Here is a 19552-nt window from a genome sequence, read left to right on the forward strand (position 1 = left end):
CTCCACCACTGCGTCCAGAAGCACGTCATGCAAAACTGCACTACGAGATAGTATCAACCTATCGTCCTCACAACACCGCTGATGTACTATTGTTTGGTCAATCAGATCTAAGCACTACCTAGTGGATGATGGCGTGCTTGGCGGCACACGGGCGAAGGAGAGCAGCGTATTCCAAGACCGTACGTACACCCTACGGAGCCCCACGTTCATCCCCATCCCCGTACCTCCACTGTCCCCTGCTTCGCCAGCAACGCAAGTGCCAGCTCCGGCGATCACTCATCGGTGTGGGAGGATAGGTAGGTTATCTGCAGGGTCTTCAAGAGAACTGGCCTGGTCCGCGACCATGCAGCACAACTTGAATGTCAGCTCCAGCAAGAGCCGCCTCGTGCGTGGACTGACCAAAAGCGAAAGCTGGCAGCGGGATTCTATCTATAATATAATATAAAAATAAAATGACCAAAGTGTCCTTCACGCCTCAATATACTACACATTTCTGGATGTAGTATTGCCCTATCTCCACTGTTGGATCACAAAAATGAAAGGACCAAAAAAGTTAGATGTAATGTAAAAGGTCTCAAAAAGAATCTCTGTCTTACTAGTACATTTAATTCCAAGGGTTGTACAAATTCTTAGGGACGTACTTTCATTAAAATGTTTTACGTTCCTTATTATACAGTTTAATTAGCATGCTAGTTTTAACATTTTATTATTCTCTCTTCTTGTCCAGATGAATTACGAGGACTTGAATGGAGTATACGATACGAAATAATCAAAGGAATTTGTCATGGTTTGCATTACCTTCACGAGGAAAAAAATATTATTCATATGGACCTCAAACCTGGCAATATAATGATAGATGAAGATATGGTGCCAAAGATAACAGATTTTGGTTTATCAAGACTTGATAAACATACACACACCAGTGGTACCCGTTATATAACACAGTAAGCCCCGCGTTAAGAGAACCTATTGTCTTTTGTGGAATTTACACTTACAAATATCCTGATGATATAATGCATCAATGTGGCATTTTTTTCTTTGTAGAGGATACTGTGCTCCAGAATACGTGAATGGTGGCAAGACATCAAAAAAGGCTGACATGTATAGTTTGGGTGTTATACTCACGGAACTGATAACCGGACTTAAGGGCGATCCAGAAAATGTTAATGTAAGAGCCCTTTGTCTCGTTGTGCAGATATTCCACTTTTCAAACTATGTAAAGTTCTGCATTTCATTTTCTTAACTTTTCATCTGTACTACTTAATTTGCATACATTTGGTTAGATAAAGGACTTATTTTGCATCCCACAATATTGAATTGACATATCACACCTTATTTGAATAATATACTAGTAGCTTGTTGGGGCTAACCCTCATCTTTCTCTTTCTCTTTCTCTCTCTCTCTATCCCCTCTCCCGCTCGAATGGAGATAGAAAAAGTGCTTGACAGAGATTTTACTGGCGACAAACACGGCACGAATGGCCTTTTCTTAAGCTCAAACTCTGGCACCGAACCAATGACCATCGAGCAGTACAGGAGGGATTTTATACCCAGGTGCACACACACTAGCACACGCACAGCACACTTGACGCGTCCACCACACCAGCCACTAACTCAAAGCATCTCCACTCGCCCCCTGCCAACAAGGCTCCCAAGGCCTTTTTTTACCACCGACGCTAAAAATCGGCCTAGTCGCGTCCCCAGAGATCCAAAATTCGCCGGCTAGGGCCGAAATTGGCGCCGGTGGACCCAGGCCGAACCCGCTGCGCTGGGGGGCGCCCGTGGTACCGTGGGAAGCAATTTTCGCGCGAAAGTCCCGGGGGCCCACCGAGTCAGCGACCAGTCGCGTCTCGTCTTCCTCGTCGCCTCGTTTCCCGCGGAGAATCAATGCCAAGGCTTCTGCCGGCCAGCCTTCCGCTAATTCCCCACAGGCGGCGCAGTAATTGCCCGGCGACGCGCTGTCCCACTCCCGCCACGCATACACACACGTCTGCCGCCCCCTCGGCGGCTATAAAAGGCTACCCACTCCTAGCCGGTGAACACACTCTCCTTCGCCCGCAGTCCCTCCCTTCTCGTCGTCGCCCATCCCGTCTCTCTTCCCCGACACAAGTCACCGTGTCCGCTGGGCGAGCGTTTCCCTGGCGACAGTGCGGCCGCCAACGGCTTCGACTGCCGCACCCTGCACAAGTGAGAGGTGCACCTCCTGTTCGAGGCCAACTACCCGGCGTCGCCCGACATGCTTGCGACGGGGCGGTGTAGGCTCAGCACCGGAGGCGTCCCGATCCCCCTGCTTCCCGACGCCGAGCACCACGGCTACTTTCGCGACAAGATCGAGCACATCCGGGCCTCCCTGCCAGAGGAGGTGGGCGGACGCTGCACTTCGTCCTCGAGCACCTCGAGGGCGGCAACCAACCGCCGCTCTAGTACCTGGCGGCCCCAGCTCCTGTCGCCCGCCGGAGTGGCGGCGGCATTTGGCTGCCGCGGCACATGGCAGGGGTTTCGTCCTCATTATCCTCCTCCCGCACCCACTCGTCCGGGTTGCTAGTGCTCGCCAGCATCAAGGCCAAGCCCGTCGAGCGCGGCGCCGCCCTCGTTACCCGCCTCGTCAAGCCCAAGACAGAGCACGTCCACATGCACCGGAGCAACCAACTCGTGCATGCCTCTAAACACTAGTCTAATGAAGATTACTACTAAAAAATTCCCTCCTAATCTTAACTCGGCTAGTCATCAAAATCGCCGCCGGACGCCATGGCGTGCGTCTACGAGGCACTGCGCCATCACGGTGGCCGCTCCACGGCCACCACGCTGTGCCGCCACGCAGCTCCTGCAAGCCGTCACACAGCCTCGCCTCTACATGGCCGTGTAGTGCCTCCACGTTGCTGCGCCGTGCCACGCCTTCGCGGCCTCTGCGCCACCATGCAAGTCCTCCACGGCCTCCTTGCCATGCCGCCGCTGTCTCCACGCCACCATGCAGCACCTCTGCAACCTTCTCGCTCGTCGCATGCACGCCGCCCCCGCACCGCGGACTCATCGTGGGCCACATTCTCGAATCATGAGGCTCTATATACCAATAGTTAGGGCTAACCCTGGTCTAGCACGAGCGCGCTCTCTCTCTCTCTCTCAAAAACATATTTAAACATCCCACGCTCCAATGAACCGCCATGCACAAGTTTTTTTAACATCAGTCACAAACGCTCATACATATGCGCATACACTCATCCATGAATACACACGCACACCCTACCCCTATGAATACCTTCGAGAGACTGAGCCGGCATATTATCTTGAAATTTACGAAGTCACCGTAGGCGCCTTGTCATCGATGAGAACGTCTCCTCCCACTGAAAGCACATCGCCGAAAATCCTGTAATAAATCCAGGAATAATTTGAGCACCTGGACTTGAACCCTGGTGTGCTAGGGACGCCACTGTCCCTCTAAGCATCCAACCACAGGTTGGTTCGCATAATTTTTTTTTGTGAAGCAGACTTTGGGGTGATGAACTAACACACACTGCCCTAATAACATCATCTGATTACCGTGTGTAAATAACATAAAAAGTGTCATTTGTGAAATGTAGGTGCTGCGAAGGTGGATGCACAGGTGGAATAAATCACCAAAACATACAGTACTGTCCCAGTACCAGCAAGTAACTAAATGCATGAAAATTGCATCATGCTGCAGGAAAAAGGAACCATCAGATAGACCTTTTATATTGGATATAATTGGCATTCTCAATGAATCTGAAGAAATCACGAATGAGCACATTGACAAGGTAATCTAGATTGTACCATTCACTTAAATAAATACATTGTTTAAGACACATGCATCATTTAAGACTAGCCTTAGTGGAGAGTAACTTACACTAGTAACATACACACTACCTTAGGCTATGTTACTATCTTCATAGTGGGTAATAACATAAGTGTGGTGTCATGCAAACCTTCATTTATTAGTTTATAGACTCATATTATATTAGGATATGTGATGCTACGGTAACTAGCTAAGTTACTCAAACCATCTCTCTCCTTATTAACTCATAGTGAGAGTAACTTCAGCAGTAATATCGAGTTCAACTCAGCAAACTTGCTTATGTGGCAATGAGTTAATGATGAGAGAGATAAATTGAGTAACTTAGCTAGTTACTGCAACATCACATGTGTCAATGCAATATGAGTCTATAACCTAATAAATGAAGCTTTGCATGACACCACACTTATGTTACTACCCACTATGAAGATAGTAACATAGTCTAGGGATATGTGTATGTTAGTAGTGTATGTTACTCTCCATTCTGACTAGTCTGACTAGTCTAATGTGAGCAGAGAGACACATGCATCATTTAAAGTGATAGAGTTTTGAATTCCAATCATTTTTCTGCAATTGGTATACCGCTTGATGGGGGTCGTCCCCGGCATCTAGGGTGTCTTGAAAGATCTGACGGTTAGAGTTCTCCTCTGAATTTGGCTATATGCATGTGAACCATGAGCCCTCGTCCATTACCCATTTCTGTCCATTCAATGAAACTAACATCATCCTCCTAGGATCTAACCTTGTGCATTCAGTCAGTTGAGTGAGTGAGAATATAGAGCACCGATGCATCATCAAAATATACCAACCATCACAAAACATGTACAATACAACTTACAATTTTTTTCTCCGGAGGGAGTAATACAACATATCTAGCTTTTCTCTCCCAGATAAGCCTTTACTCGGATGACATGCTTGGAATTAAGCCGCTCGAACTACGGTTTCTCTTTGAGCGTCAGAAACAGATATCATCCGTAGTTAAGCTAATCAACAAGACAAAGGATTACTACGCCTTCAACATCGAAACACCAAGCCAACAGTACTGTGCACAACCAAACAAAGGCATTGTGTGTCCACAATCCAAGTGTACTATCCAGATAACAATGCAAATGCATGAGACTACACCACAAGATATGCCGTACACCGACGATTTTATCGTGCAAAGCACAAAAGTCGACGGGGACCTTAGAGCAGGGGATATCACTGATGTCTTGTTCAACAAAGAGCCGGGTAAAGTGGATGAGGTAATTTTGACAGTTGTGGTATATCTGCCTGAGAAATCTAAGGGAGATCTCAAGAGTCGAGAAGACACCAAGGTGACCGGTTTGACCGTCGTTGTATATATATGCATCCTCTCTCATTTTCTCCCTATTTCCTTTCTGATAGAATGTGTGTGTTACTAGAAAAAACGGAATATGGTTGAATATGCTTTTAGCAAGGACAAACCTGGCGTCGGCGCAACTATGCAATCAGAGGTAGTTTCCATGGCGAGCCTTGTCAAATAATTCAACAAGCATCATTGCTTAAAAAGGTTTATTTAATCTAAATAATTTATTATTCTGCATGCAAGGACATTAATTCTATTGGTTACAAAGATGTGCGAGGACAATGTACTGGGCAACCTGAGCACCATAGCTTCCATGCAGCTCCAAGCATGCAAACCAAGATGAGCAACAGAGTTGTGGATCTTGCAACAGGGGCCATGGGCAGCCTTCTCTACAAGCTTGGCGACCTCCTCAAGGAAGAGTACAATCTAGAGATTGGTGCGAAGACAGACATAGAGTATTTCTCAGATGAGCTTTTGGAGATGCAGTTAGCGCTCTGCAAGGTGTCCGAGGTACAACGAGACAACCTCAATGACCAGGTCATACACTGGGCCAACAATGTTAGGGATATGTCATATGACATTGAGGATGTGGTTGATGGCTTTTTGGTACACATCGAGCATGCCTCTAATACAGGCTTCTTCATGGGGCTCATGCAGAACATGTTCAATCTCTTCAAGTGGGGAAAGACTCACAATCCGATCCGTGACACGATCAAAGACATAAAGAAACAAGTTAAAGATGCGGCTGATAGGCGTAGAAAGTGCAAGGTTGATGAAGTCGTGGCTAATGTAGCTGTCGTGACTACAATTGACCCTCGCATTTCAGCTATATACAAAGATCAGAAAGAGCTCGTTGGAATTAAAGAGCCAAGAAATGAGCTAATCAAGTGGCTCTCTGATAAGGAGGGGGGTGGAGATGTGTCTAAGAAGCAACTCAAGATAGTCTCTATTGTTGGATTCGGAGGATTGGGCAAGACAACACTTGCCAAGGCAGTGTATGACAAGCTTCAATCCCAGTTCTATCCTATGGTTTTTGTTCCAGTGGGTAGGAATCCTAATGTGAAAAAAGTTTTTGAGGCAATTCTCCATGAGCTTGGCTATGGTTTCAATGCACTAAACTTAAATGAAATGCAGCTCATCAACAAAATTCGAGAATTGCTCCAGAACAAGAGGTATGCACCATCAATCTCTGTTGCAGTACAGTCATTAATGATGTAAATACATCAACCTAAAGAATCTAGTGTGATATTTTCTTGGTGACTTGTCTGTCATTACTTTGTTCTACTTTGCGAGGATATATCATCGAAGTCTTTTGGTATTAACCCAATCCAATGGCCAATATACTCAAGGCACCATAAGCCAGTGGCGGCATGATGTTAATATTGAAATGCATGAAGGTTTAAAATGCCATTTTGAGTCACAAAATATTAACTTACATGAAAAAATATCTATTGGGTTAATTGGGATTTTCTCAATTATTTTGTTCTTGCCATAGATATGATTCAATAAAATGCATGGGAACATTAAAATTTACATTATACTCCCTCAGTTCCTTTATGTAAAGTGTATTAGTTTTTCCTAAAAATTTCACAATGTAGGGTGTATTTCTTTTTTCCTCTCAGTTTTTCTTGTGTGCCATTCCACCATCCATTGCATGCCTTAGATGAAAAATAGTACGTAGTCCCCAATTGGAAGGTGGTAAAGAAAGAATCTCTCTCCCTGATTGCATGCACTCACATTTCTCTCTCTCCCATCCCACCGACTGATTTTATTCTGGTGCAGCGAGATTCGGTTGCCTTTGTTAGGTCGCTGGTTATTTAGCTGGCACTAATTAAGCTGCTAACTACTCCCTCCGTTCCAAAATAGATGACCCAACTTTGTACTAATTTTGTACTAAAGCTAGTACAAAGTTGGGTTATCTATTTTGGAACAGAGGGAGTACCTAATTAGTTAAGGGTATTTTCATCCAAAATTCTCCTAAATTGCATGCCTTGCTCACCGCGCCCAAAAAATACACTCTACATAAAGGAACGAAGGGAGTATAATTTATTTGTTTTCCATATAATACGAACTTATGAAAACTTTTAGGATTTTCCTAGTTGATATGGTATTTCTTCCACGCCTAGGGATTGAAGAGGTGAGGGAGTAGTAGCCTATATAAAAAGTACAACTTCACCAATAGTTTGCCTTGTCCGTTGGATGGAAATCATCAAGAGCTCAGAATTAGAGAGTCATTCCTATCTTGTCCGTTGGACAATGTGCATAACTGGTATGGATTAACTAACCCTCCCATTGTTGCACAATAGTGGTAGGGATAAGCAGTACAAATATAGATACAAAAGACTGAAGCGTGGGGCGAGGTGCGCATATAGATTCTAGCGGGATACGCACGAGATTAGGATTTTCCAAAAACTTAAATGTTTTCTATGGTCGACCAAGTTTTTAAAACATTTTGTCAGCAAATACAATACCAAATAAATATAATATGAATGTATGGCATAGTAAATATAATGATACTTATTTGGTGTTGTAGTTATTGATATTTGCCGTCTAAACTTGGTGAAACATAGAGAATTTTAACTTTAAAATAAAATTAATACACCTTATATTTGGAACAAAGAGAGTACAAAAAACTTTGAAATGTGGGTGTGTAGCGCCATGTATACACGTGAGTGCACACCATTTTGTAGGCTTCAACGTACATTTTTAATTGGTGCTAAAAGACATACATTTTATGGCTATGCTTTTGTTTAATATATTTGATATTATTTTAGGTACTTCATAGTAATTGATGATATATGGGATTCCTCAGCGTGGGATATTATTAAATGTGCTTTGACAAATGACAATTGTGGCAGTGGAGTGTTGACAACTACCAGGATTCGCTCTGTTGCTGATGACTGTTGCATACATAGCAGAGGATATGTTTATATGATGAAACCACTAAATAACCAAGACTCAAGAAAACTTTTTGTTAGTAGAATATTTGGTACCCAAGAAGCTTGCCCTAATGTACCAGCAGAGATTTCAACTGACATTCTGAAAAAATGTGGTGGCTTGCCACTTGCTATCATCAGCATAGCAAGCCTTCTGGCTCATAACCCAAGGTCAAGATGGGATTCTATAAGGAATTCTTTGGTGTCTGTGTTTGCAGGAAATCATGATGATCTTAAAGATATGGAACAAATATTGGATCTTAGCTACATGCATCTCCCTCACCATCTTAAGACATGCCTGCTTGATATTGGTAAGTACCGAGAGGACCAGGAGATAGAAAAGGATTATTTGCTGAGGCAATGGATAGCTCAAGAGTTTGTGAGCACAACTAGTGTGCGTGATGCCGAGGATGTCGCAGAAGACTACTTCTATAAGCTCATCAACATGAGCATGATCCAACCTTGGAAGATAGACTACAATGATGAGGTGTTGTCCTGCAAAGTACATGATATAATGCTTGATCTCATCAGATCCAAGGTCGCAGAAGAAAATTTTAGTCTTATAATAGATGGGCCCGAAGTTGTGATAAGGGAACACAAAAGGGTCCGCCGAGTCTCCATTTATTACAATGGTGAAGATGATGGTGAAATACTAGAAGCAATCAGTGGGCCACTATCGCATGTTCGGTCGATCTTACTTTTTAGAGGGCCTCTTGTGCCTTCTTTTCTGGTGCTGAAGTATGTTCGAGTTCTTCACCTTGAAGATGAGAGATGTGAGAGGCTAGACCTCACCGGTATTTGTGGGTTGTTTCTACTAAGGTATTTAAAGATTTTTTGCTGCAGGATACATTTGATACTACCTAGTAAAATTGGGGAGCTACGGCAATTGGAGACAGTAGAAGTGGAAGGGCAATATAAACCGACATCTCTTCCATCAGATATTGTTACTTTGCCCCGGTTGTCGCATCTCAGTTATTCAAATGGTCTGGTGTTGCCTGACGGGATTGGCAAGTTGAAATCTCTGCGCACCCTACGAGGTGCTGCATTTTTGGAAAGCTCGGTGGACAATATTAAGGGCCTCGGCGAGCTGACAAACTTGAGGGAACTTGAGATGTTTTCGGAATTGCGGTTTTATAATGAAGAGGATGAATTGGAGTGGAAGATGCATATTGATGCCTTGCGCTCTTCCATTGGAAAGCTTTCCAACACCCTCAGGAGCCTTTATATCGGAGAAAGATGCCCCATAGTACCGCTGGTCCATGGCTGGAGCAGCACACTAACCCCACCTCGTCGTCTTCGGAAGCTTGATCTGACTGGCTGTGAGTTCCAAGGAATCCCCGAGTGGATTGCTCAGCTCCACGAGCTCTACAGTTTAACTATTTTCGTGAGGGAAGTGGCTGATTTTGTCAGTATTGTTGCAGGGTTGCGTTCCCTTGCGCACTTAGAATTGCGGGGACTCATGTATGGACTGTCTAAAAGGGAAAAGTGGGTAATCATCAATGCCAGGGCATTCGGAGCGCTCAAGCATCTGGAGTTGTACTGTCCTTATGTGTCACTGGTCTTTGAAGCGGGAGCTATGCCCAACCTAGAGAAGCTCGGCATATGCTTTCGTTTCTTCATATCTGCTGAATTGTTACCAGTTGGCATCGAGCACTTGCCAGCAGGCACTCTGCGGGATATCCATTTAACGTTGGCGTCCAACGGTAATGAGGTAGTGGCCTCCCAGTTCGAACAACATAAAGCAGCTGTCGGTATGCTGTTGAAGAGCGCGTTTGAGGCGCATCATCCTGCTGCAGATGTCACCATTGACTTTGATAACGTCCTCAAGAGATTGATGCAGTCGCTGTAACTCGTGTTTTAAGGAGGTATTGCCGCCTACTTCAAATGTGCTTTCCTTTTAATGATCTTCTATTAGCACCTGTTGTGTTGTATGGCTAAGATCTTAATCCTGTAGCAGTTGCTGCGACGCTGTATTACTGTCAGACAAACCATTTTCAGTCAATAGTGACGTTCTTCCTGGTGGTTTCTTCCATCAACAGCCCTTATTCCATAAATTACTACTTATTTTTGTATTGTTTGCGACCTTTTGCAATTTACTAGCAAACATACCCGTTCATTGCAATTGGAGAAGAAAAAATATCTTCAGAAACATGTGGTTAGCCACGGAGAAAAAGCAGAGTTTGTCGTAAATCAAATTATAATTATACTATTTAATAAATGAAGTATAGTATTGTTTATCACCTAAGAATTAAACTAATTAGGGCATCTCCTACACCGACCCGCAAACCGGATACCGCTTTCGTATGTGGACCTGGGGACCAGTCTGCAGACACTGATGCGGGAGCCGGCCATGCAACCGTGGCCGCATACATTTCAGACACTATTTGAACTAACCGGATGAGATTTAATTATACAGGGCGGAATTCATTCAAGTTTGGTCATAATTTACATAAATGACCGTTATTTCAGCCGTTCTACTCAAAACTAAAGCTTGTACCGGACTACCACCTCGTACGCGTGGCCTCCTTGCCCGGACGCACCGCGATCGCTGTACGTGTCGTTGTCGTCGTTCCTCCAGTGGCCGTATGGCGTCGGTTTGCCACGACAGCCTTGTCCGGCTGCTGGCTGCCACTCGCGGAAGAACTGCTCCTCTTCCTCCTACACGGTACGGATGGCCGCACCGACCAATGCCGACGGCGCCCGCAGAGCCCTGCCGGTGGACTTTTCCCTGCCGGCATTGGTAGAGGAATCACTAAGCGACCACTCCTCTCCGATCTTGGAGAGATCGCCGACAATGTGGCAGTGCCTGGTGGCCATGTCCACGGCGGTGAAAAAGTGGTCCAGGGCCAAGGCAGTGGAGAGGTCTGGGTCGTTGTGGACCTATTCTCGCGCCGTGTCCGACTTGGCGAATGCAGACCGACGGGCAGCATTGTGCCGCTCATAGTGTGCCTATTGCCTCCCTGCTCCAGTGCACCATTGACACGATGACCCCTGAACCTGAGGGACCGCCGCCAACGCCGCCTATGAGGTCATGGAGGATGCAACCTCGCGCTTTTTTCATCGGGGTGGCAGCTCCTCCTTAGGGCATCTTTAATGGTTGTAAGATAGTTGTTGGTAGATTTAGCCACATAAGATTTTTGATTATGTGTTATACAATAAATGAGGAAATAGAGGAAGGTCGTATGTACATGAACCAACACCTCTTGCACAAACTCCAATGTTAGAGCATCTCCAGCCGCGCCCCCAACAAGGCCCCCCAGGCGACTTTTCGGCCGCCGGCGCCAAAAAATTGGCCCAGTCGCGCTCCCAGGGGGCCATTTTTCGCCGGCTCGGGCTGAAATTGGCGCCGGCGGACCCAACCCGAAATCGGCGCGCTGGGGGGGGGGGGTCGGGGGCGCCGGGCGAATTGTTTTTGGCGCGAAAGCGCCGCGGGCCAGCCGCTTCTGATGAAGGTTCAGCTCGCTCATCAGCCCGATCAGTTGTGTTGGAAGCTTACTAGGTCTGGAGAATTCACTGTCAAGTCGATGTATATTGATGTCATCAACTCTAGTGTTATTCCTAGCTCCAAACATGTTTGGAAAGTTAAGGTTCCTTTGAAAATCAAAGTGTTTATGTGGTTTGTACATAAACAAGTCATCTTAACAAAAGATAATTTGGTTAAGCGCAACTGGACAGGATCTACTAAGTGTATTTTCTATGATCGGGACGAAACTATCAAGCACCTTTTCTTTGATTGCCCGTTGGCGACAGTGTTGTGGCGCACGGTGCAAATTGCCTTTAACATTACTCCTCCGAATTCGGTCAGTTCGTTATTTGGAACGTGGCTTGTTGGATAAAGTCTGAAACAACTAGACAAATTCGTGTAGGAGCATGTGCGTTGTTATGGGCAATTTGGAACTGCAGAAATGATTTGGCTTTTAACTGAACAACAACTATTCATTTTTTACAGGTTTTATTCCGAGCTACTGCACTGATCTGTATGTGGTCCTTACTCACTCCGACGGAGGCCAGGGAGCGTTTGGTTACTGGATCTGTACGGTGGGAGATGGTAGCGCGGGATATCTTCAACTGGTTTGGATGGCGGTCATGTAATAGGATAGACGATTAGTTTACCTATCTTTCTTATGCCAGCCGGTTGTGGCTTTTGGGTCTTTTGTTTTTCGCATTGTGGCTCTTTGTGAGCTAGCCATTTATTTGTTTTCAGACTTTAAGACCTTGTTAAACTACTTTATTTTTATATATTTGTGGCCGTATGCATCGTTCTGATGCAAAGGCCGGGGAGTCCCCCCTTTTCTAAAAAAATGTGTGTTATTTAACAGAAATCTATTGAAACATACTCATTGTAAACATATAAAATGACAACCTAGGACTCATCAAGGTTATGTCCCTAGCCTTACTTATACATGATTTTACTACGTAAATATTTATGGGTTCGAATATAGCAATTGTAAAACATGAAGAGAAAAATGGGAAAAGAGAAGCAAAAGAGATAAAACAGACAACTCCAAATGCAGTTTTCTGAACTTATTCTTCTTTTAGAATAAGAAATAGGCAATAAGAATAAATCATCTTGAGAGTAGAATATAGCTGAAAAGGAAACATACTGGAAGTTCCTCCATAAATGAAAGCACTTGAGTAAAATTGAAGAAGGTATAAAAGACCCTCCTGAACAACTGCCGATCATTTCCACAACCTTCCCATCTAAGTCAATAACAGGACCTCCTAGATCATACTACAACATTTGAATTGATAATATTATAAACACATTCAAATAAAGCATTAAAAATACAACAGATACAACTCGAGTGGAGTATATATGTTTACCATACAATCTCGTTGTGGACCTTGAATGTACATGTGGTGATACCGCTCATCCCTGGATGGATTTGAATATTCCACTCTACCGTGATTTATGAGTAGATTGAAACTGTCATCTCTTCCAAGATCAAAAATGTCTTGAGCACTTTTCACTTTATCACTAAAAGAGGGTAACTGAACAGATGAATCCACTCTCACCCTGAAGAAAGCAAGATTATAGTGCTTCTGGTAGTAGATCAGGTGTCCCTCTGCCATGATGTAACCCTTGTAACCCCGCAAGTCAACATGAACCTAAAAAGACATTTGTAAGAGAATGGTTACTAAAGAGACCATCTGCACACCGTAACAATCCTTTGGACAAGACATGTAAAAAACGTTGATAGACAAGTAAACATAATCCATGTAAACTGCAACTAGCTAGTTATTTGAGATAACTTGAGATGAAACAAAGTCAAGTTAGACTAGAAGCAAAGTCAACCAGAACACTGGCGAGGCAGATGAATAGGAAATGCATTTGCCTATCAGCTGACCTTAGGGCATCTCCAGCCGCGCCCCCAGGAAGGCCTCCCCAGGCGTTTTTTTCGCGCCGGCGCCGAAAAAACGGTCCAGTCGCGCCCCCAGGAGCCCTATTTTCGCCGGCTTGGTTCGAAAACAGCGCCAGCGGACCCAGCCCGAACCCGGCGCACTGGGGGGCGCCGGGGCGAGCTGTTTTGGCGCGAAAAAGACGTGGGCCAGCTGCGTCAGCGACTCGGCGCCTCGTCTTCCCCCAACGGCCTCGGTTTCCCGCGGGAAATCAATGGCAAGGCTGCCGCCGGTCAGCCTTGCCATAGATTCCTCACGGGCGGCGCTTCACGGGGCGGCGCGCCGACACCTCCCTTCCCGCGCACGCGTACACACGGGCGCGGCCCGGCTATAAAAGCCAGCGGCCTCCACTCGCCTGTGCCCAGACCAGTCCCCCCTCGCCGCCGTCCAACCCCTCCTTCTCCCTGCCTCTCCCGAGCGCCGCCCTTCGGCCCCTCCCTCTACCTCTACCTCTCCCGAGCCCGCCCCGCCCCGCCGTTGCCATGGCAGAACGCTTCCCCGGAGACGAGGCGGCGGCCAACGGCTTCGGCCGCCGTTCGCTCCGCGAACAGGAGTCCTGGCTCCTGTTCCAGGCGAACATCCCGGCGCCGCCGGACATGCGCGCCGGGCCATCGGGGTGGAGGCTCAGCGCCGGGGGAGTACCCATTCCCCCGTTGCCCAAAGCCGTGGCGAAGCCGAAGTACTTCGCCGAGGAGGTCGAGATCGTGCGCGCGTCCCTCACCGATGCCCAACTCTCCCTCCCCCAGTACGCCGCCGACAACCACGCGGCCTGGGCGGCGTATTTTGAGCGCCGCCAGCAGCAGCGATTGGCATCCACCAACGGCGCGCCGGTGGTCGGCGGCCGGCAGAACAGCAAGGGGCGCCACCTCTGGTGGGGCATCCCCGGCCGCACACTCGAGGGCGTTCTCACGTACCTCGAGGGCGGCAACGACCCGCCGTAGGCGTACCCCCCGACGCAGCACCGACGCGTCGGGCCATGGGCGCCAAGGAGGTTCGGCTCCTCTTCCTCCTCTTCTTCCTCCCGATCCTCGTCGCACTCCTTCGGCACTCCGGCCCTGCTCGACGTCAAGGCCGAGCCCGCGGCGGAGTCGCCGCTCGACCGGCGCACTCGCAGCGCCGGCATCGTCATCAACGAGGGCGGCCGGCGCGCCTCGTCCTCGTCGGCTCCTCCGCGCTTCGTCAAGTCAAAGACGGAGCCGGGGCTGGCGCCGGTGAAGACGGAGCCGGGGCTTGCGCCGGTGAAGGCGGAGTTCGACGACGACGACGCGGCCCTAGAATGGGCGCACCAGGACTCCATTGCGATGGAGAAGGCGCGCGGGGAGAAGGTGAAGGAGCGCGAGCGCGCCGCCCTGCGCTGCTTCGAAGAGCGCCGACGCGGCCGCGATGAAGACGGGGTCGTCGTCCTACGCGACAGCAGCGACGACGACGAAGACGCGCCGCCCCCAGTCCGCCATGGTGACGCCGGGTCCAGCAGGGGCGCCCGCGTCAAGGAGGAGAAGGCCGCCGACGACTACGATGGCGGCGACGACTTCAGCGCCTTTCTTTTTTAGATTAAGTTAATGTCATGAAAATGGCGAATTTTGCCGAAATTTGCCATGTTTAGATGAAATTTGCCATGTTTGACCGAAATTTAACTAGTTTTTATCATAACTTCGCCGAACGTCTCATCTTTTTTTTAATACGCACCTAGGGACGGCCCTGGGGCCGACGGCTAGGGGCCGACTCGCCCCAGGGCCATTTTTTGCGCCGGCTCATCCCCAGACGGCACTTTTTGACGCCGCTGGGGGGCCAACGGCTGGAGATGCCCTTAGCATCACAAGCATACTGATCTCTGCAAAGCCAAGCACCTTTGGATATGTGCTTTGTGCGAATCAGAAGTGCAGTCGTCACAACATACCAGTATTGTTCATATTATCAAAATCAATCCAGAAACCAGAGCACCGTGCTAGCGGCTCACCATCTGCAAATCCATGCATATGTATAGTAGTAGAAAATAAACATCAAGTTTTCCACAACAATATCCAAAATAAAAGAAACCGGATGATTTTACAGTACCAATCGAGGATGAAACCCCGACAACAAATTGAGCAGCATGAAGCACCGCCTTCCTTGCAGGTTCACGGATGTGAAGAAGCGTTGGATCATCAACCAGGCAATTTGGAGGCATATCTTCAAAAAGCGTGGGCAGCTGCATCTGCCGAACTATAAGAAGACCAATAGACGCAAAGTAAACACCAGTATCAATAAAAAAGAAGGATTTATGCAGCATTGCACTACAATTTGGAGATGTATATTCAGATATTTGGACCTGAAATACTCTGTTTTGTTGGTTAGATTAGATGGTATGTGATGAGCAGAGAAGAGAAACTTGGAAATATGACGAGAGATGGAGTGGCACAAACATATTTTCCGTCCGAAGGCCTGATTCGCAGCCCGATTCGCCTTGGCCATCTCACTGTCGCCGTTTGAAGGCATGTAATCTTCAGGCACGGGCACGCGAATTGGAGAGCTGAACGCAGAGGAAGAGCCATCATCATCCTCGTCCCCCCAACCCGAACTTTGACTATCTTGGCTGTAGTCGAGGACGGTTTCCCTTTCTTGGAGCTCTCCGGCTGGCTGGTCCCATCAAGCTTGGCCCTCTTCTTGCACCCATCCGCCTCGCGGAGCTTGGCCCTTGCGGCATATTGGGATTGGGATTCCTGCTGCGCGCGCGCCCTCGACCGGGTCGTCACCCCCAGCCCCGGCCCCGGCGTGGCTGCGGTGCTTCCGTGGCGGAGCGGACGGGTTGCCCTGGATTCCAGAGACTCCGTCGACGGCATTCTTCCCCTCCAGCTTAAGCTTTTCCTGGATCCGGAATTAGGACGGTCGGCGGTCCAAGGACGAGATGGAGAAAGAAGGGATAGAGACGAGCGAGAAGCCTAACCATCAGTCGAAGCCGAATCCTTGACCACGCTCTAACTCCGGAAGCCGCCGTATTCCGCCGCCGCTCCGACTCACTCTGCTCTGCTCTGCTCTGACATGCGACGCCTCGACGACAGACTAACACTTGTCTGTATCTGGGCCGCGCAGTGTTTCTTGCCTAGCCCATGCGTGATGGCCTGTCAATCCTTCCGGCCCGCGAGCCTGCCTACCTTAGATCTCCTCGAAAAAAAGAAATGACGATACTATAGTGTAAAACTTAGTCTACAAATTCTTTTGCTGTCAAGTTTTTTTAGGAGAAGTTAGAACATTTTAATAAAATATGTGATCTTATAATCTGAATATTGCTGATGTAAAAAGTAAAGAAATGTAATTTATACATGGAGTCGCAGAAGAAGCAACAGGTGTAGGAAAGCGGCGGAATAGCTCCCGAGCTCATCTGCTCCCTTGGTTGAACAGTAAAATAAAAAAAATGATACTTTATTTTGGAATGGAAGCTGTTCGAGTGTGCGATGACCACAAAATTTGGCGCGAAAGTCACGCACTCGAACATCTTCCATGCCAATTCTTTTTTCTAATCTTTTTTGTTTTACTTTTCACGGAGATCAGTTGAGCTCGGGTGCAGACTTGGATATTCACTGGCATAGATGTAAATAAAACTTGGTTTCTAGGAGAAAGTGTATTTTTTTTAATAAAAAACTACCTTCCCAAGAGTATATGATTTCATATTATGAATATTGTTGATGTAAAATAAAACTTCAAAAATATAATTATACACATTATTCAAAGAAAAAAGTCTATCATATATTAAATCAATGGGTGGGATAATTCCCATCTATTTGTTTTCAAATTCACTGGCACCTAGATTACTAGCCGTACGACCAGTGGCGGAGCTAGGATTTTCGACATGGGTATGCGGAGTTAAAAAATATAGTTTTTGTAGCAACAATGTGTCCAACAATTCAGTTACATTTTGCAAGAACAAGGAGAATCATAATATAATTCTACGATCACCGTTTTGGAAGCGAGAAATGATGGTGTCTTCCTTTACCTGCATGACGAATTTATGCTTAAAAAATACTATGAAGGTGGCATGGTGGAAAGTTTTACAAATTTGAATGTTCATAATTCAGAAATTTAGATGCATAAACTTCACCTTGGTTTCATTGTGGTTCTTCTCAAGGTTTATAGCCAGCCAATGCAAACCGGTCTCAAAATTGACTACAACAGATTAAAGACAAAATCATGATTAAACACTCACAAAGAAGAATCAAAAGATGGTTGAATTGTGCACGCCTCCGTTGCCAACATGTCTTCTACTCCCTCCATTTCTAAATATTTGTTTTTTTAAGATTTCAACAAGTGACTATATACGGAGCAAAATGAGTGAATCTACTCTAAAATATGTTTATATACATCCGTATGTGGTAGTCCATTTAAAATTTATAAAAGGACAAATATTTAAGAACGGAGGGGAGGGAGTAGATGGCAGATCCATTCGTGCGCCGGTGCGTGCCATGATGTTGCCGAGTGTGTACTATGACAGACGTGGGCACGCGAAGGAGATCAATCGGTGAGAGGCGGCGATCTGCGACGGCGGACAAGAGAGATGATGCGGTGGTTGCTTCTGATGGCCGATGCAGGCATGCGGCGTGGCGATGTGCCTCTGTTTCATGATGGGGCGCGGCCGCGGTTGAATCAGCAGAATCGTAGGCTCGTTGGCTCCTGGTCGAGCTGTCTCCTCCACTTCCATCAATCCGGCCAGTGTTAAGCCTCAATATAAGGCCTAGTAGCAACGTCGCAGCCCAATAAAGGCCCAAGTGGCGTTGAATCGTTCTTTTCCTCGTTTCTCATGTCCTGTACGTACAGCTAGGCTGCCATACGTTACATACATGCATATAGGAGCTTATATACTGAAAACAATTTGCAAACAACATTGGGTATGCGTTGCATACCCTTGCATTAGCCTAGCTCCGCCCCTGCGTACGACTCTTAGCCATGACTCTGGGTTTCCACCGGTTTTTCGTTTTTCTGTTTTTTCTTTATCAGATTTGATTCTGGTTTTTGCTTTGCCCGATCAGGCTGCGGACCGTACCTGCAGCATTTTGGGGAGGGGGCCAAGGTGTGAGCAAAGATAGCAAGGCAACGAAATTGGTATGCCAAAGCCGTTGGACATGATCCATTGACGGGACAGGTCGCAAGGTGGGGCCACCACTATCGTAAGGGCAGCTACGCCTGCCGAGGGGTGGCAACGAGCGCCTTCGGATGCACGAGCATTGGACCTGGCGGAGGAGAGGCGAAGCAGGGGGTGGCGGTCGTGGTCGGAGAGGCAACGACGAGGTGTAGAGAGCTAGCACACAGGATGTGAGGGCGGCCGAAGCCTAAGCAAGCCAGGACCTGGAGAGCCGCGGGTCTGGACCGATGACGCCGACGAGCCAAGAAAACCGAAAAGGACACAACTTTCTGAGCATTGGGGCAAAATGTGGGTGAGACATCACTACTAGGGAAAAGGCTAGCAGCAGCGCGGGTTTTAGGTGTATCAGTAGCGCGGGGAGTGGCACTACTAATAAGGCGCTACGGCTAACACATAGCAGTAGCGCGTGCTCACCGGCGCTACTGCTACACAAGGGTAGCAGCAGCGCGGTTAGTGGAAGCTCGCTACTGCTAGTAGCTCTAGCGCGCTTTGCCTGGACGCGCTACTGCTATCGCGGCGCTGCTGCTAACTTTTATACACTCGCTACTGCTAATTTAAGTAGTTTTTGTTTTTTTCGGCATATTTGTTTTGTATTTGAAGAGGCTTTATAGAAGAATCTTTAGCACATAGAAATGTCATCATGATACACATACAAATGCCTGCGAGACCACAAATCTAATCATAGCATATACATACAAATAGTCTCATCATAATCATCATCCAACACAAAGTGGTATCTTGTCATCATCTCGAAAATAGTGATACATGCAAGTCTCGGATACTTACAACTACAACAACGTCATCCATCTAAACAAAGGTATACGCAAGAAGAGCTATCACTATGAGTGAGAGCGGAACTATGCAGTACATGAGGTGGCGGTTACGAGTCCTCTCTCGCGCTAACGTGAACCTCAAGTAACTAGCTTCTCCTTCTTGTCTGTTTTTGAAGCCTTTATGGCTGGCGCCCGT

General features: G+C 47.1%; 1 protein-coding gene across 7 annotated transcripts in view; it reads left to right on the forward strand.

The window, feature by feature from the left end:
• LOC123072817 (disease resistance protein RGA5) overlaps nucleotides 1-12256 on the forward strand; it is a 14343-nt gene extending 2087 nt beyond the window's left edge. For 4 of the 7 annotated variants that reach the window (XM_044496478.1, XM_044496482.1, XM_044496483.1 and 1 more), the window contains 7 exons: nucleotides 728-944; nucleotides 1045-1168; nucleotides 3578-3772; nucleotides 4698-5123; nucleotides 5211-5282; nucleotides 5378-6306; nucleotides 7909-10100. In XM_044496478.1, coding sequence (XP_044352413.1) covers nucleotides 728-944; nucleotides 1045-1168; nucleotides 3578-3772; nucleotides 4698-5123; nucleotides 5211-5282; nucleotides 5378-6306; nucleotides 7909-9919 — 3974 coding nt within the window. In that variant the 3' untranslated portion in view covers nucleotides 9920-10100. Of the gene's footprint in view, nucleotides 1-727; nucleotides 945-1044; nucleotides 1169-3577; nucleotides 3773-4697; nucleotides 5124-5210; nucleotides 5283-5377; nucleotides 6307-7908; nucleotides 10101-12019 lie in introns of those variants that run through there. The other 3 variants (XM_044496479.1, XM_044496480.1, XM_044496481.1) reach the window with 3 other exon arrangements.
• Nucleotides 12257-19552: the final 7296 nt, after the last annotated feature.

Source organism: Triticum aestivum, chromosome 3B (genome assembly GCF_018294505.1).
Source record: "Triticum aestivum cultivar Chinese Spring chromosome 3B, IWGSC CS RefSeq v2.1, whole genome shotgun sequence".
Taxonomy (NCBI): domain Eukaryota; kingdom Viridiplantae; phylum Streptophyta; class Magnoliopsida; order Poales; family Poaceae; genus Triticum; species Triticum aestivum.